This window comes from Apiospora hydei (assembly GCF_038363865.1).
Source record: "Apiospora hydei strain CBS 114990 chromosome Unknown utg000004l_segment0_segment0, whole genome shotgun sequence".
NCBI classification, from domain to species: domain Eukaryota; kingdom Fungi; phylum Ascomycota; class Sordariomycetes; order Amphisphaeriales; family Apiosporaceae; genus Apiospora; species Apiospora hydei.
This window is the reverse complement of record NW_027117363.1, coordinates 5,096,715-5,109,312: the sequence shown is the minus strand read 5'-3', so window position 1 is coordinate 5,109,312 and position 12,598 is coordinate 5,096,715. Positions and strand designations below refer to the sequence as shown.

Sequence of the window (12,598 nt, the reverse complement as noted above, 5' to 3'; positions counted from 1 at the left end):
CAGCCAGCCAGCCAGCCTTGGGCGATACCATGCCATAACCAATGCAAATGCCAATGCAAATGCCATCTCCTTTGGGCTGCTTGACTCGCCTACTTACAACGCAATACGTACTTATCACCGTAGTATTCCAATCGCCAGAAGCTGCCAAGTTGAGTCGGTGCGCGTGAGTTGATTGGAGCATGGGAAGTCGGGCCTTGTCATTCTTGGAAGGTTTCTCGACCGTGAAACACCGCCATTGGTCGACTACTGGACTGATCGACCCCAGGGTTGGCTAGGTTGGGCTGGGTTGGCACCCCGTAACCAAGTAAGATGTAGGCACACACGCACAGAAGAGACAGAGAGAGACAGAGAGAGACAGAGAGAGACAGAGAGAGACAGAGAGAGACAGAGAGAGACAGAGAGAGACAGAGAGAGAGAAACCCGAATTGCCAATGCCTAGGTTGTCAGTAATTACCACCTGGTCGGGCTGCTTGATTCATGGACGTCGCAACTTGAGGTTGAGTCAGGCGGGTGGTCCAACAACTCTAAAGCAAGTAAAAGAGAGGGAGGGAGGGAGAAAGTGTGTGTTTGTGCGAGGTAGGTATTTATTCAATGGAATGTCCACCTCGTTTCGTTGGATGACACAGAGTCGATCTCACTTCAGACTCTATCCTGCCTCGGAACGGTCGGCATCTACAAGTCGCCATCTTTACTCGCCTCAACATGCAATATGCCAACACTACATCAACAGCTGCAGCCGCGACTTTCTAAACTCATCGTGGTTCGGAATCCCATCATTGATTGTCGGTGCGGGGACCGACGTACTTGCCACTAACCTAAGCCTGCAAGGGCGCGCCGAGAGCTACCAACACACACGGACAGAGCGAGAGACAGCATTCCTCCCTGCCGAAGACTCATGGTTATTTTTATTTTATTTTATTGCCTCAACTCGTCGCTTTTTCTACCTCTCCCAAGCCATACCCACCCCTCCTTGCTTCCGGGAGACCAGAAGAAGAAGAAGAAGAAGAGAGAAAAATATGAGAGAAAGAGGAAAAGAGTGTAAGAGTGCCCGAAAAGTGATAGCCAGACACACAGAAGGGACCCTTACACCGCATCCCTCGCTCTCCATCAACCCCCGCCCTCCATCTATATTGGCCATGAATGAACGACTGACTTTGCATGCCATTGATCGATCATACGCTCTAAGTCGACTGCGACCCAACGATGGCTCTTCCCGCTCACAGTAGCATCTTTCATTCCATTGAGAACCCCCAAAATCTGCAGGCTTGCTTTGCTTGCCTGGGCCTTCGCCAACCCAGTCGCATGCCACTATCGTGTCGTTGCCCCACGGTGCAAGTCCCGTCCATTCTTCGCCATCAGGGTTACCTACATACTTTGTATGACGTTCGCGCTATCGGATTCTATACTGCTATGTTGGCAGCACGGTCAGTCACCGCCCTCGTCGGTATTTCGTAAAGGGGCGATATATATATATATGTATATCCCTTACTCAGACTCCCAGTCTCGCATTCCAGGACGACTCAAGCGTGGTTGCAGATACAGAAGCTCCGCCTTGTTCTTTTCAATCGTGTTAGACAACATGTCGGTATCGTCCCCGGGTGGCGTATGCCATTAGATCGTCAGCGATATACCACTTGTGCACCTTGAGTCATCTACCATCAGACCCCTTTTCCTGGAGCCCGCGTGATCTTTAACAAGTGATCAGTAGATTTTGTAGGGCACACAACGAGATTAGGTTCTAGACATATTACACAGAAAACTACCGCCATGGTACCTCCAGGAACAACATCCTGGCTATGTGGGACCATCGCCTGGCGGATAGCACGTTTTCATAGGCGTTTGCCATTAAGGGGACACCATAGCATGTACATGCTGTGAGCTGCTCAGCTCTCTCCTGGGCCGTAGAGCTTCGCAGGAATACGGATGCCTCGAAACATATGGACCTGGCGCAATGGATGCGATCTATATGCTTGATGGACTACTTCAGTTTCCACGCTACGATAGAAGACAGTTGCTTTACAGCAGCGAATCGATTTGCTTTTTCCAGCGAAGTCTTCTGAAGAGAGAATGGCTTTGAAATGGGTATCATGGCATCAAAAACAAGCAATATGAGAAAATGGATAAAGCATATTAACCACGCCGCATCAAACAACCCGCTAGACCGTGAACGCCACCGGCAATGATGTATACGTATCCATCCTATGCCTTGTCATAGTGCTAAGGACCATCAACAGCTTTTCATGGTCCTTCCATCCATGTATGAAATGCGTCTTCCAGCCGACACGTCGCTAAGCAGGTAGGCAGGTAGAGGAGACTCGTCTCACGACGCAGTCAGTCTATGCATACTCGCTCCCTTTCCATCTACAAGCAACAGCCATACATAGATAAGAGCACCTTCGCTGCCTCGATCTAACTTTTGAGCCAAGCCCAAATGCACCATGATACCTATCAGGGGCAGGTGTGGTCCGCAGGGTGCCTTACAGCAGTAACAGGGAAATATATACCTTGCCTGGATAGATCAATATTTAGTGTGTTTCTCTCTTGTTCCCAAAAATACGAATGTGAATTGTTAGAAGTGAGGTTGGTCCTGATACCGCTACCTGGCGTCAGAGATGTCCCTCGATACCTTCACCTCCCCAGCAGCGGCGCTACGACTCTAAAGATGTAGCCGTTTCTTGTATTGTCGGGAACGCGGTGATGTTTGCCCGGGTATCTCAGGCCGCATATGGCTACAGTAATGTTCGCAGTCATCTATTAATTTGTGACTGTCTGCCCATCTCCCCCTAACCACCACCCTTCGTCGCAGAATGAGGCAAGCCGTAAGGCGCCGACAAAGCAATTCGTACCATGCATATTGCCGACTACCAAGCTTCACTCACACACGTCCAACTATCTTCCCCGCAGGAGGCATTTACCCTTAAAAAGATAGGTTGATGATGTTATTCTCATTTCTCATGCTTAACCCCCTACCCGTGATATTCTATCTAACATGATCAAACCATGGGCCTTGAGAGTCTTGGTCCCGCGGGCTTTTGCTTCTGATATCCAGTCATTAAAGGAGACCGACTAATCTCGACAATGGGCCGCTCCGTAGAGCGCACGCAAGTTGCTCAAGTCTGTTATCCTCCTTCCTTGATTCCATTCACTTCTTGATGAGCTTATACTTGCCGCCCGCGAGCTCCAACTCGCCATCCGCAATCTTGTCGCCGAGGAACTCCTGCAGCTCCTCGTTGCTCCAGGGAAACCCGTCGGCAATGAGCATCTTCATCATCATGGCGATTTGGCCCAGCGGCATCGCAGGGCTCGAGTTGGTCAGCATGCCCACGATGAACTGCCAATAGACCTGCCGCTTCTCCTTCTCCTTCTCGCTTATGCCGCTCGGCTTCTTGGCCTTGCGCGGCGTCGAGGCGGCCGCGTTGGCGCCCTTGGCCCCCTTGACGACGAGGCTTTGTTCTCGGACGCCAGATGCTGCTCGGCCGGCTCCAGCCGCTCCATCACTACGTACTCGTCGCTGGGCAGCTTGCGGAGCACCTGCTTCTTCTCCCAGAACCGCAGGGCGGCCGCGAGGAGGTCCTCGTCCATCTGCAGATGCATCCACAGATCCTCGAACGTCCAGCTCGGGCTTCTTCCACTGACAGCATGCTCGCTAAAGGCACTGATGACAGCAGCTTCGTATGTCTGGACCTCCTCGCTGATGGTACGGTCTTCAAGCTCGAGTTCCACCTTGGCTTGGCCCAAGTGGTTGAGCCATTTGAGGGTACGCGTCGGCTTCAGGTGCTGGAAGATTGTCTCATACATCTTCTGCATGTCCACAATGTCTTCGGGCACAACAAATGGCTCCTCGCCCATATCGGGCCAGTACAGCCGCGAGAGGATCTTGGTATGGATCGCCCACTCATGCTTAACCTTATCAGGATGGTTGACCGCGCCTCGGTGTATGACCCCGTCGAGTCTCTTCGAGTCTTGGATGTCCTTGATCATCACGTCACATGCCTGCAGCAAGGATTCGCCAAAGCGCTTCTTGAGCAAGTCCAAGACCACGACTTCTTGCTCGAAGCCCACTTGGTCGGAGAGAAGCCGCTCGCCAATGATGTTTTGGAATTCCTTGATGAAGACCTCCGGCGAGCCCAACGCGCCGATGAGCGTGCCGATAACGTCTTCCGATTTCCGTCGCTTGTAATTCAACCCAGCATCTATGGGGGCGGAACCCAACTAAGGTCGTCCCATTCGTCATCTTGACGCTCGCTGCGGCTTTGGTTCGGATCATGGAGCAACTCTGCCAGCTCGACAAGCTTAACCTTGCGTGCTTCTGATAAGGTTTCTTTGGGGCTCGAGAGCAGACTCGTGACAATGATGCGCACTGTGTCTTCCCGGGTGCATAGGTAGAGTTGGAGGGAGTAAGCTACCCGGTCCAGCAGCACTCTGGAGTGATCCAGCTTCTGGAAAGTCCTGATCATGGAAATGTACGTGCGCAAAATGTCCAGCGTTGACCGTCCCGGATGCAACAGACGCCTTTGTAGTGCGCTAGAGAAAGCATCTGTCAACTGGAGACGCCTTCGCGGGGTGGTGACAGCGTATCGTAGATCTTCTACGGCCCCCTCGCTGTCTGGCCAGTTCATAACGATGTCAAACAGCTCAGTGATTCGCAATGCCGCCAGCCGACCAATGGCGATTTCTTTCCACTTCTCGACGTCGGTCCAAGAGACCTGCACATTGCCCAGTTGATTGGCGACTTCGACGGCTAACCTAGCATACCGTTCTTCTATCCAGGCCATCAGTTGCTCTACGCAGCGCGGCCTAGGATGCACTGCGTATGGGTCTGTGCGCTTCTCCCACACGCCTGCAAACAATTTGTATAGATAGGTGATCATCAACTCGTTGAGTATCTCCGCGAAGAGAATTTGAAACCTTTCTCCCGCTAGGCCGATTTTGTAGAGGGATTCAACAAGCTGTAGAACTTCGCGTCGTGCTTCTTCCACTTCGGGGGAGTCATGGGCCCCTCGGGGTTGAGCCTTTGGCGCTCCGTAAATTCCGAGCACCGTAGCCATCAATCGCCCCAGAACAGACCTCAAGGCTGCCATGAGTGGGTTGGACACTGAGTTGCCAACGATTGCGTGGAGGTCGCGGCGGAACTTTGAGAGGGCGGTGTCCGCGTCGCCATGCTCCATGCCGCGCAGGACGAGGGACATGCCGAATGCGTACTGCCTGTGCGCAGCCTCCAGAGTCCGCGTGCTTCCGAGGAGCACCTGCGTCTGGTCCGCGTGGCTGTCGCAGATGGAAAGCAGCGGCACAACATGGTTGACGAAGTGCAGCCTCACCTGCTGCGTGTGCCACGAGAGGATGTCCTCGGTGTGTGTGGCCAGGGGCAGACGCCCGGCCGGGTCCAGGATGTCGTGCAGCGCACTCATGAACAAGCCATCGTCGTCAGCATCCTGTGGGCTTGGAAGAGGCCCGAAGGAGTCCTCGGCTGCTACAGAGGGTGGAAGGGCGATGCGCGAAGTCACGGCGTGCCAGGAGCGGTCAAAGCGCGTCTGGTCAGTTGCATGGGGATTCTCCGGAGAGAAGGGCAAACGCGGCTCCTGGGAAGAGGGCAGGTCGGCGTGCTTCTTCTGTGGGGTGGAGGCCAGCGGCCCCCAAAAGACTGTCCGGGCTCCCAGTATCCGAGGGATGGAGTGGACGTGGGCGTTGGCTGTGAGAAGCTGGTGTGGAAGACGGACTGGAATACGCGGCGCTTGGCCGCGTTCCATTTGGTGTCTGCCATTATGTTGTCCGGCCAAGAGTGTTGCGAGGCAGCCAACACATCATCATGAAGACTTGCCGCAAAACAAGTAGTCGTCCCGGTGGTCTAGCAGAACCTCCTTGCGTTTACTTCTTTGGGTTTCGCCTTCTTTTTGTCGCCTGTGCACACTGGTCGAGGCTTGTCGTCGGCGTTTAGATGTCGATGCTTCAATATGCTTCGTAGCAAGCGTTTGTTGTTGGGGCGACCGTTTCGGGTAGGCGGTGAGAGACCGGCTACTGCGTCAATCTAGCGCGGCTTGCCAGCTGGATCCCCGCGCGTCTATTGGTAGGTACTTAAGTACTTAAGATACCTCAAGCTACTATCCGGCCCCAGGGAACCTGCAACCCGAGATGACTTGACTGCCTCCTACCTTGTGCTTGGCGTTCAATACCGTTAAAGCCGCTGAGTCGGTTGATCTACATCACTAGGCACGGCGCAGTTGATTGTCAATTTCGGCGTCGAGTAGTCCCGGCGGCACAGGAGACCGCGTCTATACCGCGTCAAAGCTTTGGTCAGTATGGACCTACGGGAGGTGCCTTTTCTACTGGGCTTGGTCTGAGCTGAGCGCACATCTTTTCCACTGCAGTAGCTTCAGGGCGGGCTGCAGCTTTGAAGGCACACCGGCTAGATGAATCCGGTAGACCCGGGGAGTGGTGCATGGGACGGTGGAGGGACGCAAAAAGATATATGGGGACCTTCCAGTTGCTGGGGTGCACGTTGTACTCTCGGGTACTTCGTGCTGAGAGCGAGAGCAAGCAAGGCCCTTGACCAGACGGTTCCAAGGTTCACTTTACCCCGAGCTTCAGCCCAAGACACAGGCCAGCCTCAACTTGGCCATAACAGCAGCTGTAGTCGGGTAGGGCTGCTTGCCGTGTGTTACACGTCAACCGATGTCAAATTGTTTGGCTGTGTCTAATTCGATGCTATCCATACCTCATGACTTACCTACATACATAGTAGGCTTTTGCTTACTGTATTGTATGCATGAGTTGGCTCTGGCTACATGTAGGTTGTAGGTAGCTAAAGTCCGCAACCCAGCTGGTCCATGCCCACTCGCAGGGCTCAGCGCGCTGCGCTACTGCTGCCGCTACTGCTACTGCTACCACCACCACCACAACCACTGTCGCTAATTTAGTTGACTTGTCGCAATGCAGACAAAGTCCCTGTTTTAACCCCACGTATAGGGCAGGGGAAGGAAGAGCGAACGGGAAGACACGGGAACTGGGACCTCGACCGTTCAAAAAAGAAAATCGGACCACCTTCATACCTGAGCAAAGGGGGCTGTTATCCGAATAACCATGCTGCTTGGGAAAAGCCTCTCCATTCGGTCCATTCGGATCCGAGAGTCATAACATGAAGCTTGGTCACAGGGCGCATGTTGGGGGAGAAGAGCAATCATCAATGGAATGCACTTTCATTGGGCCCGTGACGGGGCTGCAGTTCAATTGATGATGTGTACCTAAACCAGCAAATGGGTCTCCCAGAATGCTCTCTCTTCTGGACCAACAAACATGTGCCGCAATGATGCTAGAAAAGGCAATTTGCGAATTAGGTGGTATGCTACACATGCCGTTCATCATACCGCAAGTACAGTAGTACAATTACGTGTTGTGTTATGTGATCTCATCATGCGGCGTATTTCTTGTTCTTGTTCTTCTTCTTCTTCCTCCTCTCGATCTGGATAGGGTGCAGCCATGTGTAACGGTGGTGGTTGTTACCCGTCATCCACTACATAACGAAATCACCAGTGCCAGCAGCATGGAGATGCGCTTGCGGAAGGACTCGACCAGTCGGCACAAATGAGGTGGATCATGTCCCTCCCTCGAGCAGCCAACGTGAGTCGTTAAATCTCCGATGGGGCATTTCTGATTGGTCGTGCTCTGTTCGGAGCAACAGTTGCCTTGGTTCGGTGAAATGGGAGACCAAGGACGATCCGGGTTGATGGGATGGACGGACGAGGTACGGGCATGGTGCCGGGGAGCAGCCGGCCCAGATCCAGCTTGTTGGTAAGCGCGAAGAGGGATACTCGTCGTGAAACCACTCTTGGAGTATAAACAATAATACCGGTCCTGAAGGCGAAGGACGGAATGGAAAAGAAATGTGAAAGAAAACCTTATTGTGCCTTCAGTTCCACCGCAACGGGATGGATGCAATTATTCTACAAGGAAGATCCATGAACAACCATATCTACTTATGTCTACGTCTACCACTATATTTATAGCTTTACATATACTCTTGCCTCCCTGCTTAGCTTCTCTTGTAGATACATTAGACGCGAATCATGAGGTAAGCAGTGACCTGAAGGTCTGTTACAGTTTCAGCTACCAGGCTGAACCGGCGGCATCGTCAACTTGGCGGTCATTCGCAGTCGAAGTCGGCGAGTACCAGTTGGCGGAGTGGGTGCAAGCTGAGAAATGTGGAAGGCCTGTCCCGACCCCACTGCACGGGCGTCCGACAAGGACAGGGGTGGGAGAGGCTTCAGTGTTCTACATGTAGTCGGTACCTCGATCGCTTACTTACTACTCCGTAGGCGTGTCATCATCATGCCGCAGCTCTTACTGTACTGTACTGTACTGTACTGTACTGCACTATATCGAGCGACAAGGTGAGTGTATCTGTGATTTTGTGGCTTGCGATACAGAAAGCCAGGCGGAAGCTACTCTAAGATCGATCACAAGCACCCTCATCCGTCATGGCGTCCGACTGTGTCATTTTGTCTTGCGTCGTTCGATGAATGAGTGGCCAATGAACGAGAGCTCCCTCTCCACCCCAAGGGTCCTTGCCGTTGCTGGGCACAAACCAGCCCATCATCGTGACAGTGACATGTCCGCGCTCTTCCCGTTCCGTCTGGCTCGGTAAGGCTGCATAGCGGAGGAACGCTTCTGATTGGGCGCAAAGCCGAGCGACCTCCGATCTCGCACAAGCCGCTCTGGAGTTTGGCCTCTGGCCTCAAGCCCGACTCCTGCGCGATTGTGTTGTTCCGCTCGGTGTGCATTCCCAGAACCATAGGGTGATGGGAAATGGGGGTCGTTGTCGAGACCAAATCAATTCAGTACATACATACCTCTCCTACCGCATACGACAAAGGCAGCCAGCAAATGGCGCCAGGGCCAGATACCCGAAAACGGGAACGTCGGTGCTGTTGCTATTCGAAGATTTTGGGGTCGCAAAACGACGCCTCCAGGCACACGTAGTGAGAGTCCACTCTCTCCAACACGGCGTGTTGTTTCATGTCGGGGATTTCCAACCTGCGCACCCGCCACTGCTCTCCTTTTCAAAAAGTAACAGCCAGCTTCGCCATCGCCAACAGCAACAGAAATAAGCGTGGGACAACCCACCCCAGCGAAGATACATTGTCATGGCGGCAATGGTGGTACCTTTCGCGACTGATCATGCAAGATATTGGGTATACGTGCTTGCTTACACGAGGGCGGAGATGGGCCACAGCTCCGTCATTTCCAGGCCAGCCCTGCCCTGAGATGAGAAGCATTACCCGTACGTGTTGTCGAGGACGGGAATAAGAGCTGGGTTGTGCCTGCCATCTGAGTAGTTCATGCTCGCGGGCACACCATCGGTTGTGCCACAGCATTCGTCCCACGTGGTCGACCCTCTGAATGCCACCCTTTCCTCCAAAGGGGCCCCCAACGCTGACTGGTGGGATAAGCTGGCTGTGAGGGCTAGTTTGAGGTCGAATTGCCTTACTTGTCATGGGTAACGTAAGACAAGACGAAATGTGCCTCGTGCAGCTCGGAGGCCTTCTTATCTACGCTTACGGTCTGCGTGTGTGTGTGTGTGTGTGTGTGTGTAATGGATGTGGTACAAAGCCGTATGGCCCGAACGAATGCGCTTGGAGCAAGATGGCTTGCCTGACTCCAATTTGTCAGATGACGAGCTCCTCGGTCTGGGGCTACCAGCACATCTCCTCCGGCGATGGCCAATCGCCTGAGAGCGATTGCGAGCTCCGGTTGCCGCCCCTGCCGCGCGGAGATGCAACAGGTCGCGGGTTACTGGTGCGGTAAGGTAAGGTAGTCGCGAGTGGTCGGAGTTTGAGCTACTGGATCCGCGGGTGCCGGGAACAGTTACAAACGACCAGGTTGGGTTAAGAGGAAGTATCAGTCCAGGGTCAATGTAAAGATTGCCTGATTCGGTAATCGAGTAGATCAACCTTGAAATCCTCCACTATCAAATGTCAGTAGATCCACCGTACTGGGCATCGAGTTTCGCCGGGTCTCCCAATCACCGCGCTGCCCTGACGAGTGAATGAGTGTACGGAACGAGTAATCGTAAGGTGGTGTGCGGGGTACACATACATACCTACACACATGCACTGACAGACGGGCCTGGAAACACGAGGCAGCAGGGTAGAGTATGCAGCTAGATAGATGCGTCCTCCTCCGTCGAGGGTCGAGGTCCAATCCAGTGAGATGTAGCAAGATGCAGGGAAACTTAGCAACGGGGGCCGTTGCTTTTGCTCCTAGAATAGAACCCGGCGATCCAGTCTGGAGAAGCCCAGCCAGTGAGTGGCATAAGCGACACCAGCCTGCTAAGACAGGCATGAAGAGCAGTCAGTCAGAAGTCAGAGGGGAGGAAAACATGGCTCATCCCACGTGATGGCTGCATCTTCTGCCAACATGGTCAGCATGCGCTACACCCTTCCTCCTCCCAGTGCTTTTCCACGTGCCCTGCTGTAGGTAAGACCACTGTTGGAAGGTTCCATGCAGATTCCTTGCCCTTCTCCGAACAGCCCTGGAAGCTCTGCCAAGCAGCATCCCAGCATGAGCCCGTACCTACATGCATAGTACTTACTTGTCAGAGTACAATGCACAATAAGCGATGGTGGTCGCCGATTTCCAACCAGGCGTCAGCACGGGGTGACGGCTGGCGCCTTGAAGATATTGTCATATCCCATGCTCCCTGTAGAGGAAGGTAAAGTAAGATAGGTAGGTACATTATGTAGGTACTTACTCACGGGAGACCGTGCTGGTCACAATGCATGTGTACATGTCGCTAAGTCTTGGCTGCTGAACCGGCCTGTCTTGTTACTGGCCGCTGCGTCTTACCTGCGCAGCCTGGGGTATTCAGCTTCACACAAAAGAGTCGAGTCGTTGCCATTGAAATATGGGGCGCGTCCGTTGGTGGACATGCATCTCCATGCCAATCTATCTGATGTTATGGCTATTGATGTAATGATCCGGCTTGGAGGAAGAGGGGGAAATGTTTCTATTTTGAGCGGTTACCGTACGGCGTAATGATCGACTAAAAAAAAAAGATGGCTGTGCAATGCAGAACAAAATGATGGACAGCGGGGTTGAACGAAAACGGACGAGATGGAAGGAAAATCGTCAACGGGAAGGAAGCCAGGCCCTGGATGATCTGCTCCTGGATGGGATGGGCGGTCGAACAGACAAGCAAGAAAAGGGAAAAGAACATGGATAGAAGTTTCATCAATGATGAAACAGGCTGGTTTGGTTTGGTTGGTGGTGGTGCTGAGGGCTTGAAGCCTTCCCCGACCTCCGACGAATGGTGGTCGATGTCATCCGGCGGGGGGTGGTGACATTGGCATTCGAAAAGAAGTCCCTCCATCTTCCAGCTTACAGGTAGCAAGCAGCCATGCGCGGCCAACGTGGTCATGTAATGCAGCTCCGAGTTGATGATACTGGCCCTGCGCTATTGCTCCCTCTCATGATGTCTGCATGTAACAAGGTGCTGCGCCGACCAGTCATCTCGAATGCCCGCCCACCCTCTCTTTCGCTCTTCTTCGCTCTTCGGACCCCGGTTCCACGTGTGTTGCCCGGTCGTCACTTTGTCTTTCTTGGTCTCCATCCACCTTCCGTCTGTGGTCAGTGACCAGTGATCGGGCCCCCAAATTGCATCGCAATGCACGCTCGCTCCGACTCTTCTTCTTCTTCTGCTTCTGCTTCTGCTTCTTTCTTGTCTCCCACCACCGCCTATTACATAGCACACACCCACACCCACACGCCGCTGTGCCGCCTCGTTAGGACGAGCCGATCGTGGCTGTCATGTTTGAGAATTGCAGCATATGCCTATTTTAAGAAAAGCAGATTGTGACGTGGTTTTCTTACTCCACAGTGCATTATCATTATTACATTACCGACCGACCTGCGGGACGAGATGCGTGGTCAAATTACTCACATCAAGATACATTTTTAGAGCTAGCTGTGTGCAGTGCTTACTTACATACATATAACATACATCCATGATGATACCTACATTAGGTATGTACCTCTATCCGACGCGGTGGTCAGGTCGGGGAAGAGCAAACCCACCCAAGCCCGGCCTGCTCCGGCGTAGCGAGTGGTGGTGTGGTACAAGCACCTCTCGTCTTACCATGAGCTGGAGATGTGTCTGTGGGTGTGCTTGTGCGCACGCGCGTGCCTGACCCTGATCGGATGACATAAGTCTCTCTGAACCTGCAGCGATCGGCTCGAGCGAGCACGTTTTAGAGTAGCAATACTAGCGGATGAATTCCCAGAGCTCCTGCAAGTGCCATTTAAGCGACGGGCCTGCATCCATTGCCTTGGAAACCCCGAGAGATGCAGCCAACAACCTTTGGCCGGGGCGACGTCACTTTTTTTATATCGCAGTGTCAGTCCGTACATGCACTTGCAAATGCAGCTAGAGAGCGACGGCCATCAATTACCGAATCTTTGTCGTCTATACACAAGTGGGCAACAAGAGGTAGCAGGCTATGAACAGTAGATACGGTCGGTTTCATTTGGTGGCCCAAATCTTGGATTTAGATGCCATCTCCTTTGGAGCCCAACCAGGAGCAACAAAAACAAATATACTCTAGCAGCG

The 12,598-nt window shown here is 53.1% G+C and overlaps 1 protein-coding gene across 1 annotated transcript; it reads right to left on the bottom strand.

Moving 5' to 3' along the window:
* Positions 1-3,142: 3,142 nt before the first annotated feature.
* PG997_004131 (Cullin family protein) lies at positions 3,143-5,747 on the bottom strand (the record flags this gene model as incomplete). The annotated part of the gene is made up of 3 exons (XM_066808446.1): positions 3,143-3,433; positions 3,499-4,157; positions 4,214-5,747. The coding sequence occupies 3 exons, from the start codon at positions 5,745-5,747 to the stop codon at positions 3,143-3,145; spliced, it is 2,484 nt and encodes an 827-aa protein (XP_066672064.1).
* Between the last annotated feature and the right edge of the window lie 6,851 nt (positions 5,748-12,598).